This window comes from Oryx dammah, unplaced genomic scaffold, assembly GCF_014754425.2.
Source record: "Oryx dammah isolate SB20612 unplaced genomic scaffold, SCBI_Odam_1.1 HiC_scaffold_5, whole genome shotgun sequence".
Classification (NCBI taxonomy): domain Eukaryota; kingdom Metazoa; phylum Chordata; class Mammalia; order Artiodactyla; family Bovidae; genus Oryx; species Oryx dammah.
This window is the reverse complement of record NW_024070189.1, coordinates 22,136,314-22,156,479: the sequence shown is the minus strand read 5'-3', so window position 1 is coordinate 22,156,479 and position 20,166 is coordinate 22,136,314. Positions and strand designations below refer to the sequence as shown.

Below are 20,166 nucleotides of genomic sequence, written 5' to 3'. Positions count from 1 at the left end.
TTTTTTTTTCTTTTAATTGACTCCTATTTTAAGAAGTTGTAAATCCAAAGAACATATTTCTGGCTTATGATGTTGTGAGGAGGACACTTTGCCTTGTTTCACAGAGCTCAACTGAATGTGGAACTCTCTTTGAGCCCAAAGTTTGGAAACTTTCTCCTATTTGGAGGTTTAGACATTATGAGTCTTTTCACTTCATTTTTTTCCTCCTAGACTTTAAATTAGAAATACAAGCATATAAAACTAATCAGCACAAAACAGAAACTAGTTCTCATGGACCAAGGTTAATCTTTTTCATCGGCACTGTCTTTTCTGTAGTCACTCAAGTCATCCTCTTTGACTATTCCCCCCGCCTCTTTCAAATCCATATCCAATTAGTTACCAAATCTTGTCAATTTTTCTTCAAAAAGGCCTCTTTCCATTTTCACTGCCACCATCCTACATTAAGCTTTCACTGCCATCTGACTAGGTCTTTCCATAACCTGCTGTTTGGGTTCCTGGTCTCTAGTTGAAGGGTTTTTCAGCAGGCCTTACAATGATGGGCTGCAAGAAGATTGCTCCTTGAAGCTGTATGCAAACTTCCGTGCATATGTGTGATCATAAAGCTAATAAACACTCCCAAGATGTTCTATACAAAAAAATCTTTCTCCGGTGCTTCTTCTCTCATGCTCCTTTTTCAGATCACACTTAACTCTAGTGGGTCAGTGCCCTGGCTTGGCTCTCAGAGGGGGACACAGTTTGACCTGCCCTATGTATATAACCTAACTTCCAATGGCCACAGCCAAGCTCACCATCCTCTGAATACATCTGAGTCTTTGCTCTAGCAGGTCAGTAACTGGTAGTGTTTGACTTCCTGTTTAACTCAAAATTCATTTTTAAGGATCAGTTAAGGCCCAGGGCTCTCATGATACCTTTCAGACAACCTCAGTCCACCTTGAACTCACTCTCCTCCCAAACCCTGCACAATTAGAGGCTAATACTACACAGAGCACTCACCTATTATGTGTTTCAAATGCTCACAAAACACATAGACAGATTAATGTGGAAAAACTAAAATTATTCAGAAACAGCACTACAAGTCAAGTTATGAGGGAACATGGGATAAGAACTGAAAATGTAATGTGTAACTCGGTAATTTCAAACATCAAGGTGATGACCAAGTACACCGCGGAGACAAACTGCTTATCAACCACATAATATAAAAATCAGAAAATCATGCAAGTGGCCACCTACTAAATTATGTTAATAGAGAGCTAATTGAAGCTTCTTTTTTCATCTGCTGCACCTGTTAATCATTTCCTAGCAAATTACCTTAGTTAAACATAAGCAGCAGAATCAAATAAAGTAGAACTTCCCCCTAATGAAGAAGAAAACTCGGAGACCCTGGATCTTTTCTTCCACACTGACAAGTGTCTACTACCATGGGTTGCCTCTATGTCAAGATGAATTTCAGTAACAATTTACCCACACAGAACTTTCTACCAAAAGATGGGTTGCATGCTTTCCTAGGAAAAAGAATGGTAGAAGGGTGGCAATTAAGAGTGCACTGGATTTTACTAGATGGTTCAGAGAGAGGCTTCTTGGAGAGAGGGAATTCATGACAGATCTCAGAGTCATGACTGTGTTTGAGAAGGATGAGGATTCCTGTGAAGGCGAAATATAGGTCATTTCAGGGGATGCAGTTTTCGGAAGCTGGGAAAGTAGGCTTGGCTAACACAAGCCTCTTGGGTCATGCTAACTTTAATACTGGAGACTTGATACTAAACTTTTGCTAAACTTTATACCATAGATAAAGAACAGCCAAAGTTGTGTATGAGTAGGAAGTGGCATCGTTAGCTGTGTGTCGAGAAAAAGGCAAGAGTGGCAGCAGAAGGGAGACATTAAAGGGTAAGACTGTTGTGAGGGAGCTTAGTTAGGATGCATCTGCCAGGGAGCACATGAGGAATGAGGTCTGAGGGAAGCGGCAGCCTTGCAAGATTTACAAGGCAGATGGGCGATGAGGACAAAGGAGGATTAAGCAGATAAATGCAGTTCCTCGTCATGAGGTCTCCATTAGAGTTTCTTCAACTATACTGCGCCTTGGTTTTTCACACGCTAAGCAATGATTTCATTAGTGTGAGAGAAGCATAAAAGTCATCTGAATCAGAGACTCCCACGTATTTTCCCGAGGCAGCCATCACCAACATGACCACGCAATATTAACAACGGCAAGCATTTTAGATGGTATGAATGACCAAGCGCGTTAACATCACGCATCCACAATACGTACCCAGAACAGTACATGCGCCTACGCAGTGTGTTGGCTATTACACATGGATATAAAGCACCTTTCATCCTTACAACAACAACCCTGTGAGGTGCTAAGAGTATCCTTGGGTTACATGAATAGAAAGCTGAAGAACAGAAAGATCCCGTAACTTGCCCAACGGCAAACAGCTATCAACTGGTTAAGCCATGGTTTGAACCCAGCAGTGTGTCCAGAGCCCATGCTCTGAAGCACAACCCAGACCTGCTCCTTGGAACAGTGGCATACTCTGAGATTCTGAAAACCCTTCTCTATTCAATCTCATCCTAAAATTCCAGGAACACAAAGGAAGAGAGGAAACAAAGTGGGAGACCAGGGACATGAGACTCAAAGGGGCCCTGAAGGGTCTTCCCTGCTGGTCCAGAGGTTAACACGCCATGCTCCCAACGCAGGGGGCCCAGGTCCGATCCCTGGTTGGAGAACTGGATCCCACATGCTGGAACCAAGAGTTTGCCCGCCGAAACAAAGATCCTGCAGGCCACAATGAAGAGCCGGCAGAGTCAAAATAAAACATGTATTTTTAAAAAAGGGGCCTCTTAAGTCAGAGGTGATGTGGAACATAGTCAACTTTGGCGTCAAAAATAGCAATTCTGGTTCAAAAGACACTGGACTTACATAAGGGGCAACGTTCCAAACCATATTTCTAGTCTCCTTCTGGATAAATAAATATTTACAAATAGGAAATATTGGGTTTAGCTACACTAAATGCCAGAGAAGCTGTTTAACTTTCAGTGTGCTATTTTGAGCAGATGATTAACTATGCTTTTAAAGGTAGATTCTGAAATATTTTAGTCAATAATCTTCTCCCCTGTAATAGAGGGTAAAGACGTTTACCTACTGACCATCTATTTAAGAGACCAGCTTCATCATCAAAACCACTCAACATGATAGGAAAATGCCCAGTATCTTATAGTATCCACTATTAGGTATCTGAAAAAGAATTTCTAATATATAGGTTATAGAAATCACTTTATTTAGTACTTTGTTAATGGCATTTTATTTTTGGGAATTTGGAGCAAACTGCCACAGGAAAACATTAAGTTGAGCATAGTGCTAAACCTCTGATGTATTGATTTTGTTTTTACTTCAGCCAAATGTTTTTCCCACTTAAGTTTCTTTTTTTTTTTTCTTTCAACAGAACAATTCTGAAAACATTTATGGCATACAATCTTGTTAAACTAAAGATGTTATATATATAATAATGTTCCCTGAAGTGAAGTGAAGGTTGCTCACTCGTGTCCGACTCTTTGTGACCCCATGGAGTCCATGGAATTCTCCAGGCCAGAATACTGCAGTGGGTAGCCTTTCCCTTCTTCAGGGGATCTTCTCAACCCAAGAATCGAATCCAGGTCTCCAGCACTGCAGGTGGATTCTTTACCAACTGAGTCACAAGGGGAGCCCAAGAATACTGGAGTGGGCAGCCTATCCCTTCTGCAGCAGATCTTCCTGACCCAGGAATCAAACTGGGGTCTCCTGCATTGCAGGCAGATTCTTTACCAACTGGGGCTATTAGGGAAGCCCAATAATGTTCACTACTATCAATTAATTTTACATTTGACCTTTAAAAAGTTTTAAGTTAGTTTCCAATGTCAGGACATTGCTTTGTGTCCCAAATAAACCTACGTCTTTTCATCTATTTTAATTGTAAACAGTAAACTGGCTCATATAACCCACTGCTCCATTGTAAGCAGCACACTTAAGATAGTTTTTAGTGGAAAAAACTGTGCCCTTCTAGTCTTCAGTCTTACATTCACTTTGCCCTGAATGCTTGAAACGCTGTTAAAAGCAACAGCAACTATAAGTTATCCAGCTGTTGTAAATCACAATCAGGTTTTATTTTATTTTTTTTAGGGGAAAGGAGATCTTTTTCATGGGATGGCTCTAAGGGAAAAGGCAACCACAAAACATTTAGAGGTCAGAAATCTGGGAATAATGAAAATTTCAATATGCCTACTGCAGAATGGGGGCAAATCAGATTTCTGATTCTTATCCAGCTAAAGAGTCCTGATTACAGATTCTTAAAAGTAAAAATCAAGTCTCCACTCTATCTGGGGGTTTCTTAGGGAAACAATATAATAATGCATAATGTCAGACTGAGAAGAAACTCCTGTGAAACCTCAGTGTCTTTTGTGGTGTATTCTTAGAAAAATACCCCAAGAATACACCCAAGCCAAGACTATTCTTGGTTGTACCAGTTGGAGGGCAGCAGACATTCTAAACAGAGACTAGTCTCTTCAGCTTGACTAGGTCACCCTGATGATGAACCAGACCTTCATGAATTTCCTATTGACCCTACTCGTTCTTGATGTTTCTTGGTTCTGTTTAGAATCTTTTTGAGAAATTAACAGTCTATCTGCCAACTAGAACTTTAAACATTCAGCACATACAGTAGCCTCTGGATTGTGAGGCAGAAGTAAAGAAATTTTACTGGGTACCAAAGACTGGAGTCTGTGTCATAAAGCAGGTTTGTGTTGGCAGACCACTCTCATTTCTTTCCCAAGAGTCATGTGGGTCAGGCATTCTCGTCCCGATTTTTGACAGATGAGGAAACTGAGGTTCCGGGAGTTTTTAAGGCTTGTCAGTAAGTGAGAGAGCTTTGATTTGAATCCAAAGCACAAGCTGCTTCCACGACATCATTACGAAAGCCAGATGTTTCAGATTTAGAATGCATCCATGAATCTTCCCTACTCTCAGAATAAAGTCTCCATTTGCAAATAAGAAAAAAGTTGACAATCTGATGTTTCCAGGGCACAAAGACACACAAAATATCGTTCTGTTCTGAGGACTGTCTTACTGAAGGGATAGTTTTTCACTGCACCATAAAAATGAGATGGAACCTTGCTATCTTAAAAAAAAAAGTTCCACTTAACAATGAATGATAGATAGATTTATGACTCACTTAATTGTTCACTTCTTGCGATTTGGGGGCTGTCTCTTTGCTAAAAAATGAGGGGGTGTCTTCATTATTGACACAATTGCTCATTCTTTCAGTCATTTTTCTAAACAAAAATATTGAGACAGTTCAAATTAGAGAGAACGTGACAGAAGAGAAAGAATAATTACTTGTGGTTTTAACATTTACACAACTGCTGCAAACACATCAGAAGATGATAATGTTCGAACGAAACGTGTTGCACTGCACTGCGCTCCCTTTCTGTCTGGGATTTATTAATATCTCCTCTCTACTCCCACCGTCTAGGGTAGGGGCCGTGGCAGGCATCTGATTGGTGAAGCCTAGTAGAGCACTACTCACACCCTGCACATTTCATAAATATTACTGGGACTAGATTAAACCCAGCTTTATTTTTTGCTTAGGAAGTCAAGAATATAGATAACTGTAATACTAACAAGAGCCAACATCTTTTAACAAGCACTTACTCTAGGGCAGAAAGTGTGCTCAATGCTGCTGTGTATTGATGATCTCATTTAATTTTCACCACAATCCTGCAATGTGGGGATTCACTGACTTTCCAAGGACAACATCTTCCCTAAAGTAACTTGAACATCATGTATTTTTCTTGGTTATTTTATTATTCTGAATATCTGCCTCTAAAGTATTTTTCCCAAATTACTGCATGAGCAAAACTTTTGCTCCATGATTTTACAGTTTTCTCCGAGCTGCTTAATACCAAAGGTTTCCTTTACATGATTGTTATGTAAATTAATGTTATCATGTTTTAATAGGGAAATTGAGCACAGATTTAGATTTACCATTATTACCATGGGCTGCCCAGGTGGCTCAGTGTTAAAGAATTCGCCTGCCAATTCATGAGACCCAGGAGACTTGGGTTCGATTGATCCCTGGGTCAGGAAGATTCCCCCCGGAGGAGCAAATGGCAACCCACTCCAGTATTCTTGCCTGGAAAATCCCACAGACAGAGAAGCCTGGTGGGCTACCGTCCATGGGATCACAAAGAGTAGGATGTGACTGATAATATAATATTATTATATCATCATAACCTAATATAGCAGGGATTTCTTTTTCCCCCTTACAGTACAAATACAACAAATCAGTTCTTTGTCATAACTAGAGATTGTAAGTGGAGTCTAAGGTCAAAAAATTGTGAAAGGAAGGCACAGTGTTTAGTAAGACGATATTATGTTCAGTTACTATAGCTGAAATGGGGCAATAATGAATGAGCTGAGTGAATCCTTAAAGGACACATCTGTAGATGACAAATTGAACCTATTTATACAAGGTTTTGGTGCAATACAGTTTCCTTTGTGTGCTGCTCAGTTGCTTCAGTCAGGTACGACTCTTTGCAACTCTATGGATGATAGCCCGCCAGGCTCCTCTGTCCATGGGATTCTCCAGGAAAGAATACTGGAGTGGGTTGCCATTCCCTTCTTCAGGGGATCTTCCCGATCTAGGGATCGAACCTGGGTCTGCTGCATCACAGGCAGATTCTTTACCTCTGAGCCACAAGGGAAGCCCCTGAGTTTCCTTTCACATAAACTAAAGGAACATATTTGATCTTTCAAATATGAGACTTTCATGACTGTATACTTAAAACTGAAATTCAAGTGAAACACACTATATAAGCCTAACTAAAATTTAAGACTGGCAAAGGTTTGTCTAAAAACAGCACATTATACTCTTGGCCGAAAGCCTTGAAGCCCCAAAAAGTCCCCAGTAGGTAAAACATTGATTTCCAAGAGGGGTTTTTTTAACCACATCCCTCCGTCAGGATCTGCTGTCTATTGATGCAGTTTCATATCACTAATGATTTTGAAAAGAGCTTCTGTATTATCTCCAAATAAAATCTTATGGTGATGCCAAAAGCGGGAAAAAGAGAAACCAACATTGTGCAAGGAAAAAAAAATGCTGAGAGGAAAAAAGCAAACGTTGACTAAAACTAATAATTTAGGGAGGAAATGTTAACTGCATGAATCAATATTAAAAAGACCAAAATTTTATTATCAATCACACTCTTAGGTTAAATCAGTGGGATATGAGTGAAGAGACCAATTTTCACATTGCTTTACTGAATATAATAGAAAGGGGATAAACAGGATCCAATTTATGAGGTCAGAAATCACTGATATAAAAAAGCCTCTAAAATTTGCTGAAATGCTCTCCAGGGAAGTTACAATTTGAAATTTTGTTTTTCCTTCTGGAAATCAAACTCTTTAAGAATTAATTCAAACCAAAGGGGATGAAAGTAGATTGTGTCCTGACTTAGCTTATAACATCCACTTGTCTTCTCTTCCATCTGCCTCTCTCATTTCAACATGGCCTCTACAGAATGGCGTCAAGGTTCCACTTTATCTAAAATCTGCCAGGTCTTATATTTGGGAAGTGGACACTGGTTTTCTCGGCAGTGGCTGATTGTCACGTGCTGTAGGTTATCCAACTAGAGGACAGTATTTTTTTTTCTTTTAATAAAACTAGATAGCCTTGGTTTGGGTTAAAAATATCACTGTCACTGAATCGCATAGATAGTAATAAAGCAACGCTGTTGGATCTTTATTTATGTTTTGGGTGAACTCCCAAGGTAAAATTGAAAATGTGCTCAGAATTCTTATTCAGAACAACTGAAACTAACATAATACTGCAAAAGAATCCAACTTAGCTTTTATTCACAGGCTGCTTAAGAAATTTTTAAAAAGTAATATAAAATTACATTTTTATACTAACAAAAAAGTTTTGTTTGAGAGTAACTAAATGGTAATCTCCTTTTCTTGAATACTGATTCTGAAGTTGTGTTTTGTTAGGCAAAAAAAAGGTAAACTTGTTAAAGCCAATTCTCTTAAACTGAATTTTTAACCATTTCTCATCGATATTTTAAATCATTGAGTAAGAACTGCAGAGTAGTCTACTTGATAGATAAGGAAGTCAGCCAAGAAAATTTTGATAAGTATTTTCAAAAACAGATAGTTGTAAAGCAATGGTATTGGTCATAGAATAATTAAACATTGTTATGAACTTTTCTCATTTAGTTCTATTTTATGACATGCTAAATTTTTCTTTTCCAATGCTAAATGAATTACAAAAATGTCATGTTGGTGAATTTTTATGATTCTATGATCATAAAACATTACATGTAAATGGACCCTAAAGACTTTTGTGTCTTATCCCTAATGTGAGTACTACGTTCAGAAGCCCAAAGTATTGCCGAGTGGAGTCTTTTGAGAGTCTGGAAGCCAGGTCTCCTTCCTCAGCCACTGCTCAGTGGTTTATCTACAGCGGCACACTGCCACCAACAAGTCTCCATGTATTTAGCTGATACAAATTAAGCATTCCAGAAGTGACAATGCTTGACAACCAAATGCATAAAATAGTAAACAATTAACAATCAAAATAAGGAAACAGCTGTTAGTTTCTTTTTATATAAAATTATCTCTAATTTACAATAAATGCCAATTAAAATTATTAACCAATATACATAAATATCCTTTGCCTTATTGTCAAATAGCTATGTAGACTGTACAATTCTCCTGACTTTTCAGAGAGATGCCTAAAGGATTTTCTTTCTGCTCCTTGACCACCCCCCCTTTTAAAAAAAAAATCTCAATCAGGAAACAGTACATCCTTGAGCATACTGGTACTTTCAACTCAATAAAAAAGCAATTATGTCATGAAAACAAAGGGCATCAATAAGAAAATGAATAATCCAACACAAGGCACTGCTGTGCTAACGATTAAGCCTAATGAATACAGAAACTCAACTGAACTTGATCTTACACTCATCTGTAAGCACTAAGAGTAGCATGTTAAAAGCTTTAATGTACAGAGATATGACAAAATGTAATTTTAAAAGCAATGACTTTCAATTTTGGCTCTTGAAAGTAAAGCATTAAATAGTGGATGAATAACTGTCAACTGAAACCTACAAATGTCACTATTACTAACGTATTATAATGACTTGGTGCCTATTTCTCTTGCATCAAGAGTACAAACCCATCCTGTTTCTTCTTTATCACCTCTCACCTTCATGTATGAAAGGACTTCAACTTAAGCAATAAGATGTTCATTATTTCAAGAAGAAACTTGTGATGGTCAGAGGTACCTGCCTTTGTTTTATTTTCTGATATATATCAGCCCTTCAGGTTTTCCATTAGGTAAGTTAAAGTTTGTTTAAAACTTTACTGGTTAATAGTGCTCAGCCATTTAATCAAATAATGAATTCATTATTCATTATCTACAGTATCAGAAGATTATGTTATTTCTGTGAATTACAGATCAAGGGTATATCTTTTTATATTTAAAATTACATTATTTCTTTGAAGTATTTTTTCTTTTTTTCCACATAAACAGTATAAAAAATTTATGTCTAGAAGATCAAATTTTCCTTTATTCAGCTAACACAGATTTACTGAATATCTGCCATGTCCTTGCTCTTGTATCTTGAGCTGGGAATACTAACTGAAGAAGACAGTTTGCCCCCAGAGGGAAGTGTCCAGGAGACAGATGTATGACCAGATAATGTAATTACAATGCAAGGAGATAAACAATGTAGGCAAGAGAGGTGCCTAATTCCTTCTGGAAGAGTCAGGAAAGGATTTCCTGAGTGGTTGGACTGAATTCTGCAGGATGACAGGCAGAGCTCAGGAGCATGAAGTAGGAGAATGTTAAGAAAGCACACACAAAGGCAAGAAGCTGTGACGCTGTTTAGAAAGTGGAAGCATAATGCGGTTAAGAACATGCACTCTGGAGACAGACTGCCCGGGTTCCATCCTGGGCCATTACTTAATCTCTCTGTGCCTTAGGTCCCCTGACTATAGAAAGGGCATAATATGGATATGTACATGAAAGGGCTGCTATGTAAATAAAAGGTTTTTTGGTGTGTAAATCACATAGTAAGAGCAATTTAGATGTTTGCTATTATTAGAGCTTGAGTGCGGGGTTCTTGATGGCAGTGGCAGAAAGTAAGAAGGTTGAAGACCAGAGAGTAGGGATGGGCCAGAGATAAGAGCGTGCGAGCATGCTATTGCTTCAGTCGTGCCTGACTCTTTGTGACCCTATGGACTGTTGCTGCCAGGCCCCACTGTCCATGGGATTCTCCAGGCAAGAATACTGGAGTGGGTTGCCATGCCCTCCTTCAGAGGATCTTCCCGACCCAGGGATCGAACCCCGAAACTTTTATGTCTCCTGCATTGCAGGCAGATTCTTTACCACAGAGCCACCAGGAAAGCCCAGAGAGATAAGAGGGTCATGGTTAATTATGAAAGAGCTAGGAAATCACTGCTGGAGTTTAAGCATCTGAATGATGACCTACAATGAGTTTAAGGCTTTGATAAAGACTAATGGGGAGTCTCAGAGAAGGCAATGGCAAGCCACTTCAGTACTCTTGCCCGGCAAATCCCATGGATGGAGGAGCCTGGTGGGCTGCAGTCCACACGGTCGCTAGGAGTTGGACACGACTGAGCGACTTCACTTTCACGTTTCACTTTCATGCGTTGGAGAAGGAAATGGCAACCCACTCCAGTGTTCTTGGCTGGAGAATCCCAGGGACGGGGGAGGCTGGTGGGCTGCCGTCTATGGGGTCGCACAGAGTCAGACACGACTGAAGTGACTTAGCAGCAGCAGCAGCAAAGGGGAGTCTGGAGTGGGATGCAATATGAGGTCAGGAGATGAATTAGGGATCTCTGGAAATAGTTCTGGAGTGCTGCTATGAGCCTGAACCAGGGCAGTGAGATAGGAATGGAGAGAAAGGAGGTGGATTTAGGAAACACCTTGGAGACATCTGGTAAGCTGTTAAGACCTGATGACTCCCTGGATGGTGGGATGAGGGAGGGGCATAGTGCAGGGAGTGAGTGGATGCAAAAGACGCTAGACTTGATGGCTGAGCTGAGAGGGAAGGATGCTTACTTCTTTGGTCCCTTGGTTTTAAAGAAACACAATAAACATTGAATTTACTTCCTTTCCTCGTGAGACTATACTCTTTTTGCAAGTTGAGATGAGTAGATACTGAAGAAAATTGGACTGAAAAGGGTTTCCTAGGTGGAGGCTAGTGGTAAAGAACCCATCTGCCAACTCAGGAGACATACAAGATGCGGGTTCAATCCCTGGAAGAAGACACAGCAACCCACTCCAGTATTCTTGCCTGGAGAATCCCCACGGACAGAGGAGCCTGACCAGCCACAGCCCATAAGGTCGCAGAGTTGGACACGACTGAAGCAACTGAGCATGCACAGACTGAAAAATATTTTAACTTAACTGGAGAGTCCTGCCACTTGACCTCAGAGTTTCTAACTTTATCTGAGACCTTGAATTTCAATGACAATATTCAAAATTTGGAAGGTATCTTTTGGCCGTTTTGCTTTAGTTTTCTTTTCTGAAAATGCAGAGACGTTCTGACTGGCCTTGTTTCCTTCGGTGTTATGTGATTCTCTGACATCAGCACCAATATATTCACTCTGACATTTGATACAGGCTTGTGCGAGCAAGAAGGGGCAGACGGCTGAGTCTGTGGGCAGGACATAGCAGCTAAGCTTAAGACTCAGTGGCATCTGCAACAGGTGTTCTGTGGAACCAGAGTTAGAAAGGGCTTCTTCCTCTATTTTTAAAAAGTGGGGAAGTAACTCTTTCATAACTATACAGAAACTGACTGTTATATGCTCCTCACTAAAAGATACAATCATCAATATACAGTATTTATCATCATCAAAGTGGACCAACTGAGTGTTGTTTTTTTAACTTCCTTCCATTTTTGACGTAGAAGATTCCTGAGTTATGGCAGCAGTCCTGAAGTTGGGGAATGAATTTGCTAAGCCTACAAGATTTTTTTAGTTCAATGACGTGATAGCCTATATGTGGCTAACTTTTATGTTTACAAGATTGAGTGTCTTCTTTCTCCCCAGAGGGCCATTTAACTTAGTGGACTGTCAGGGAATTGACAATGACAGTATAATTGAACAACGCTTATTTTCAGTATAGAATTCTAAAGCATTTTAGCTATTAGGCAGTAACAAGAGGCCACGTCATCAAAGATGAGTACCCGTTCCCCAACTCCACATGTTTTTTCTATTAACTTTCATCACTGTTATTGGTTATTCTCATACAAGCAACCAAACCGATGCATCAAGATACTGAATAAAATATCATAATATCTACACTACTCTTGTTTACCTTTTTATTGGACTTTGAGACAACCCAGTTTTCAGCCCCACCACCCCTCTAGCCATAGTGTCTGGCAGAGACTTGAATCCTTTGGTCTATAATTTTCAGGCTACAAATCCTGAGGTTTTTTTTTTTTTTTTGAGGGAAAAAAAAGAGCCCTTTGTTTCAATATCCAGCAAAACAGTATATTCAGTCTAATCATTAATCTGACTCTACCTAATCCTGAAAAGCTAGATAAAACAGGAAGTCAGGACCATTGATTCTGTCTGTTAACCCACTAGTTCTTACACTTTTTCTTCATTACTTACTGAATTAATGAAGAGCCAATACCAGAAATAAGAAACACGACTCCCAAGTGGACATATTTATAAACATGTTTCTCTATGCCAATTTTTTATCTTCTTTCTTATAATTAACAGCCTATTATAGCTGAACCTGGCAAAATATTTTAACTTGGCTGTCCACAGATAGTTCAATAAACTTGAACTTTTTTGATATTTCAAACATAACCTTGTGTTATCATGCCTGCCTCCTGCTATTTTAAATGTATAGTATGTTCTACTGCAGGAATTACCATGGTTACTTGTTATGCCGATAGTGAACTGCAGTTAGCATTAGAAAGCATTGTGCTGTCTTACCTCTGCATTGGAAATGACATCGGCCTCTCAGTAATCACTATAATACGAATTAACACGGGACCCTGGAGAAATGTGACTGTGAGACCAATTGGCTACAATGCAAGGGGTTCTTAAAGAGCTGAACTGTATTTAATGTGCCTTTTTGAGAGGTACACTGTGTTTATATTCTCTAAGAACTCATTTTAATCCCAAATGTGGTTTTATTTTATTAACAGTATTGTTGAATGATTATAATCTCACTCCTTCCTTTTCTTTACATATTCTCCTTTAGAAGTATCCAGGCGTTCAGTACTTTGTGTAGAAAGTGATTCGCATTTAATGTGAAATAATTTACAAAGGACGTGGCTTGTCAGTTTTGCTAAAGGTACTCTGGCAGCCACCAGAGATGGTACCTAGGATTAAACTGATTTGATCAGAACCCCCAATTCTGCTTATGTTGACTAGCTGAAGCTTTATTATGGAAAGGTCTACTTAATAAACAGTCATAGTTGTTACTATCCAATCACTCCTGCTTCATCAAAATGCTTTAGAGATTCTTGGGGCCATTTTCCCATGCGTCTCCCTGATCTCTCAACTCTGTGGAAAAGACTCGCTTCTGCAGATCACCAAGTACAGGGCTGCTCAACAAGGGCGTGCACTCCAGCACTGGGCCTCCACTCACCTGCACTGGTGCCTGCACCGGACGCGAGGTCTCCACCCATCAGACCACCTGTGGGCGAGAGAGGACGATCACAAGCAGCACAGCCAACGGCCCACGGGGCAGCGCGCTGTACCTCTAGCAACTGCAGTATTCTTAGGGTTCTCCCAAGAGTCCTAAATTTCTCAAGTGTTACCTAGGTCAGATGGCTGACATTTGTTTTACTGAGACATGCTGTGCTCAAACACTAAAAATACATTCTATCACTGACATTTTGCAACATCTTTTTGCCTAAGAAAGATTACCTTTAAAAAAAAATCTAGTCAAAAAAATCTAGTCTTTGAATGGTCTCTAAATGTTTACTGTATTTTTACATTTAGTTTTCCTAAGATTGCATTTTCTAGAAAGTGAAGAGTAAAGTTTATTATATACTCAAATAACCGTATATTTGATGTTTAATTTTTTGTAAATATATTTTATACAATTAATTCTGTGCAATGCTAATTGCCTAGCACTTTGGTTGTTTCATGAATCTTCTAACAATGAATGACTTCCTTTACTACCTGAATCTTACTAATACAATAAAACAGGCTTTATTGGCCACAAATTTAGAGACATATGTTTATTCACTGCTAGCTTAAGAAAGCAGGTTAAAATTCGGCAATCTGCATTTATGGGAGTTAGGATGTTTCAAAAAGATACTGAACATAGTAATTAGTTTTACTTTTTAAGAAACAAAATTCAGCTAAAAGAACAGAGTATCAGTGAGATTATTTTCTAATTGCTATTATTATTATTTGGTACTGGGTTTGGAATTAGAAGAAAATGTTCATTACATTTTAGGAAAGAGTTTATTATTTCCAACCAAATAAATATTTTGGAAATAAACCAGGAGATTTTTTTAAAATAAATGATCATGAGTTCATCAAATAGGAAATTCAACAGCATTTGAGTATGATCTAAAAGGAATACATATAGTTATTGAAAATGCTTATGAAAAATTTCAACATATTCAGAAGTAGGGATAACAGCATAAGTCCTTTATACATATCTCTCAGATTTAAGATTTATCAAGATTTTTTTTAACGTGGCTGATTGTATCCTCTACATGAAGTTTCTATACTAAAAAGTAATACACATTTAATTCTAAGGCAGATATAAGTATTCTGAAGGAAAAATTCTTCTGTGGATAAATTACTTTTAATAAAAAGTATGTCTGAGACATATTAAAATTCCCTATTAAGTGCTTTTTAAGAAATAAAATATAAATGTATAATGATTGGCTGTACACAATTTAGAAATTCAATTTTGGAGCTTATTTTAGAAATATGAAGGATTTATTCAGTTATATTCAACTCATATTTACTGAGTTCCTACCGGGAACCTGACAAGCAAGAGGACATTCTTTCCTTCAAGGTCCTGTAAGTCCAGTGGGGAAATGGACACATACTCAATACAGTAAATCCTATTGTGTATCACTTGATCTGAATTCTAAGAATGGCCAAACTTCTCCTGAGCAAAGATTTCTTTTCTCTGAGACACTGTGAATTGTATAACCATAAGAATCTCCTGGAATTATAGACACAAATTTACGGCAGTTGTGTATGTCCTTGTGATGTGCTCTTATCTTCATTTCTGACTTAGTTTTGTTTTTAATTCAGTTCTTATAAATTATGCTATAGCATCACATTTCTTCTCTGCTTTAAGTCCTCTGTGCTATAAGTTACTTGATTGATAAATAAAAAATTGGCCAAAATAATAAATAACTAAAGGAGATAAATGCAATCAAGGGACACGGGAAAAAAATCTCATGGAAAAGGTGATATCTGGCTAGAAGTAAGAGGGAAAATGGCATTTTAGGCAAGAGGAGAGGAGAAACAAAAGCATGGAGACAGGATATTTGGTGTTCTCTTTGAGAAAGTAGGCGGTTAAAATATAGCCACCTGAGGAGATGGGTGATAGGCTAAACATATAAACTGCAGGTCATGTAAGATTTTGAAAGATAGGCTAACAGGGTTAGGTTTTATCATGTGGAAGACCTAGATGGGGATAGGTATTAAGTGATGAAGGGACGTAACAAATGGAAAGCTGGAACGCTCAATATCTTGTAGGTAAAACAGCCTTCTTTGCCAAAGGCAGCTCCTTCCAATGATTTGCCACTGTTGCGTTATTACGAGGACATACCTGTGTTACCTGCACTTGGGGGTCGATGTGTTACACCAGGAGACATACTATTCCTCTGCAGAGAAGGGTGGGCCAGTGGCAAAAGGTTGGGGTTTCCCAGTGAGCTGACGGGGTTGCTGTATACCAAACTGTTGTGGCTGGACACTGGGATGGAGACTGGCATCTCAAAGTTGGGAGGTGGAACAGCCTGTAGGAGCAAGAAAAACAAGCATGGGTAAGAGAAACGAAGAGAAACACAGCCCAGTACAGAGAGCCTTACTTTTCCAAGAGAAGTTTCAAATTCCAAACTGCTTGGTGTCTAAAAGATCATTAAGAAGAGCTCTCAAGATGTTCAGATCATAAACTGATTTCTTTAATGTGCTTAGAACTGTTTCTCTGCAACTATTAGAAAACGTTTCACTTTTGTTTAAAACAAAGCCCCATTTCATTAGACTCCATTGTCTTTGAATTCCATTCTATTAAGTGGTAATTGTTCATTTCTGATATCTGAATCTGGTGCCAGAAATGACTGCAAGATCAAAGGTACATGACTGTGATGACTTTACAGAGAAAAGGGATTAAAATGCACACTTGAGCCTTTGGTTTAATTGCTTATTGAAGCATATTTATGCAGAAGTTTAATGATATAAAATCATCTCTGGGCATGTGAATAGCATATATATTTTAATTATTATATTTAAAAGTCTGTCTTTTGAAAGTAACTCTAAAGATAATCGACATTTTAAGATACAGGGTTCAACAGAGCATGTATCATTCAATAATTCATACTTTAAAATGATAGTTCAGAATATACATCATACTTCACCTTTTGGGATATACTGACATTGACAAATGGCAAGACCTATATCTCCAATGAGAGAGTTGCAAACATTTAGCAAACTGTGTGGATGTCTAATTAGAGTAACTCAGGCCCCAATTATTGATTTTTTGATATTATTTTGGCAATATAACCCACACATGCTTATTTTTCTGCTGGCATTTGCTAGATAATCATAGTTGAAATATCCTCTCCTCCTCCTTTTTTTTTTTTCATTTTTAACATTATAAATGAAAATACTGTTTGAATATATTGCCAGAGGACTCATGGTGTCAGAGTATGAAGCATTCTTAATATAAAATGGATATATATATATGTGTGTATATGTGTGGATCTAGTATGTATTATTAGGGTTTACATAGAAGATTCCCTCAGGGAGTCTCTAATAACCCACTGTACAAATTTAAATGCATATGTGCCTGTGGCTCAAAGTTTTCTCTTTTTACTATTTTTTTTCTGTAATCCTAACATCACATTTTTTTTCTTTTTATTTCTCATTGATCAGCTGGCCTGCATCCCATGTGCTCTGCAGCAGTTCTCTGTTTATCCTGGTGATAATTACAACACTGTCCTCTTTCTCTGCCTCTGCTCCCTTATTCTTTACTTTTCCTGTTTTTCATTTCTTCCCTGATCTGGACATGGCAATACAGATAAGAACAAATGTGTCAATAACTCTTTTCATTTACATGTCTTTGATTCTTCATTGATTTTGGGGAAATAAAAGTATAAAAGTGTTATATTAACACAGATTTTATTAAGCTTTATCTGTAATAAACACGGTAACAAAAATAATTTTGGATAAACACCATGATATGATTGAATATAAATGTTTGATAAGACATCAAAGAATGATTATGTTCCCCAACTCCCAAAGCCTTTCAACAACAAAAAAAATTAGTGTATGCTGTAAAATAAATGTCTATAGAGTTAATAAAATACTGCATTCCCTTATTAAAAGGCCAAATAAGAATTACTCTAGCATACTTGAGAAAACAAAGTAACCTTCCAGGATTTCTCCATTTACCCCCGACCCCCTCTCCACTGCCCTGGGCCCAGGAGGCTGATGTCCCAGACTGCACCCAGGACATTCCCCTGGCCCTCCGGCTTCACCTGGGCCAATGAAGGCACCGGCAGAAGTACAGAGAGTCAGAGAAGAGAAGGCCGGATATGTTTCCCCTCTTGCTGGGCCAGGGGATGGCAGAGGCTGCCTTCCCCTAGTGAACAGCACAACCCCCTTTTGGTCCTCTTTCCAGTGACATAGATCTTACTGTGCTCTGATAAATTCTCCCTCCTCTTGCTCGTTCAGACCTACGTATGGTAATAGCTTCCAGGTTGGAAGCCCTAATGTACTTCGCTATTTCTTGAGTTTACCTGATCTCTCAGTTCGGTACAGTTGCTCAAGTTGTGTCCAACTCCTTGCGACCCCATGGACTGCAGCATGCCTGATCTCTACTCGTCTGTAAACAGACCCTTTACTAGACTCTCTTCCATTACCCTTCTGAGTTTGCCATCTGTTTTCCACTAGATCCACAGTAGTAACTCTAGATCTAGAATTGTGGTACACTCTGCAGGTGGGCTATCTCCTTGGGGGGCATTCTGGAAACTTGTGGGTGTCAAAGATTGAGCTGGTATTTTCCTGGTTGGTAGATATGCTGTGGTGATGGTTTAGTTGCTCAGTTGTGTCTGACTCTTGCGACCCCATGGACTGTAGCCCGCCAGGCTTCTCTGTCCACGGGATTTTCCAGGCAAGAATACTGGAGTATGGGTTGCCATTTCCTTCTCCAGGGGATCTTCCTGACCCTGGGATTGAACCCAGGTCTCCTGCACTGCAGGCAGATTCTTTACCGACTGAGTTACCAGGGAAACCCCAATATGATATGCTGTATATCCTATTATATGTGGGGCAGTTGTACACAACAAAGAATTGTCTCTTATCCCATCCCACCTTCAAATGCTCCACTGGACATTCATGTGTATGAAAAACCTTTTAAATAATCATCTGAGTCAGAACTAACTTTGTTCTGCAAACACAAGGTATTTTTAATACACTGAAACACAGATTTTTTTTTTTTTTTTATGCACTGAAATTCCCAGAAATGCAATTACTGTGTATGGCAAGGGAATGTTCCACTTTGTTTGGTAGGGAACTTTGGAAAATCGTGTCTCCAGTGACAGTTCTGCTCTTGTGACCTGGATTGGAAATCTGGCACACTGCTTTCTCTCAACTCACTCCATTAAAAAAAGTTCTCCTCACCACTTCACTAAAAATGCTCTCGTCATTGTCATGAATAACCTTCAGATTGCTAAATCCAACGGTAACTTCTTAGTTCTCAACAGGGACGCAGTTGATCACTGCTTCTTGATAAACTTCCTCCGCTTCCACAACCCTGGATTTTCCCTCCTATTTTGATAGCTGCTCCTTCTCAGCTTTCGTTTCTGGTTCATCCTCTTCTCCCTGCTCTGTGAATGTAAGAGTGCGTACTCAGTCATGTATGACTCTCCGTGACCTGATGGACCATAGTTTCCCAGGCTCTTCTGCTCATGGGATTTTCAGGCAAGAATACTGGAGTGGGTTACCATGTCCTCCTCCAGGGGATCTTTCTGACCCAGGGATAGAACCCTATTGCTAGCATCACCTGGGAAACTCGCGTGAAAGAGTACCATGGTCCTTTTTCTAGTTCTAGCTTGGATTTCTCTCCTGATTCCAAACTTGCATATTCAGCTACACTCTCAATATTTCTATTTAAGTGTCTGATAAGCATCTCAAAACTAGCCCCAGTCTAGCTCTTCCCATCTTCAGCTGCCGCTCAATGCTTTCCTTCGCACAGAATAAAGTTCTGGAGTCACCCCTGAATCTTCTCTTTCTCCCATACCCCACTTTCAGTCTACCCAGAAACACTATTGGCTTAACTTCCACATATAACCTCCAACCATCTCTCACCTTCCAGTGGCTGATTCTAGCACCACCATCTCTTGCCTTGATCACTGCAGTCACCTGCTCATAGCTACCTGCTTCTATCCTTGCCCTCCCTTTATTTTCAACCCTGCAATCAGACAGATCCTTTAGAAGCATAAATCAAGTGATGGCCCTTCTCTATTCCAAACCTTGCGTGAACTCTCATCCTAGTTGGAGCAAAGCCCAACGTCTCCAAATGTTCCACAGGGTCCTAATTCCAGTTTTCTCCTGGCTCCATTACTGATTTCCTGCCATCCTCTTCTCACCTCCCTCATTCTTGTCTTATTTCTCTGGTTAACTCCATCACTTTCTTCAAATTTCTGCTCAAAATCTGGTCTTTTCCATCAAGAACAGACTTGTGGTTGGCCAAGGGGGAGAAGGGAAAGGGGAGGGAAGAATTGGGAGTCTGGGATTAGCTGATGCAAAAAAATCATATATGTGATGGATAAACAAGGTTCACTCTATAGCATGGGCAACTACATTCAACATCCTGTGATAAACCATAATGGAAAAGAATATGAAAAAGAATAGATATATAACTGAGTCACTCTCCTGTGCAGCAGAAGTTA

The 20,166-nt window shown here is 39.2% G+C and overlaps 1 protein-coding gene across 18 annotated transcripts in view; it reads right to left on the bottom strand.

Annotated features, from left to right (window-relative positions):
- Positions 1–20,166, bottom strand: part of MEF2C (myocyte enhancer factor 2C) — a 176,132-nt gene that overhangs the window by 18,792 nt on the left and 137,174 nt on the right. For all 18 annotated transcript variants that reach the window (XM_040239667.1, XM_040239681.1, XM_040239686.1 and 15 more), the window contains 2 exons: positions 15,825–16,011; positions 13,665–13,712 (listed from right to left, as the gene is read on the bottom strand). In XM_040239667.1, coding sequence (XP_040095601.1) covers positions 13,665–13,712; positions 15,825–16,011 — 235 coding nt within the window. The remainder of the gene's footprint in view (positions 1–13,664; positions 13,713–15,824; positions 16,012–20,166) is intronic.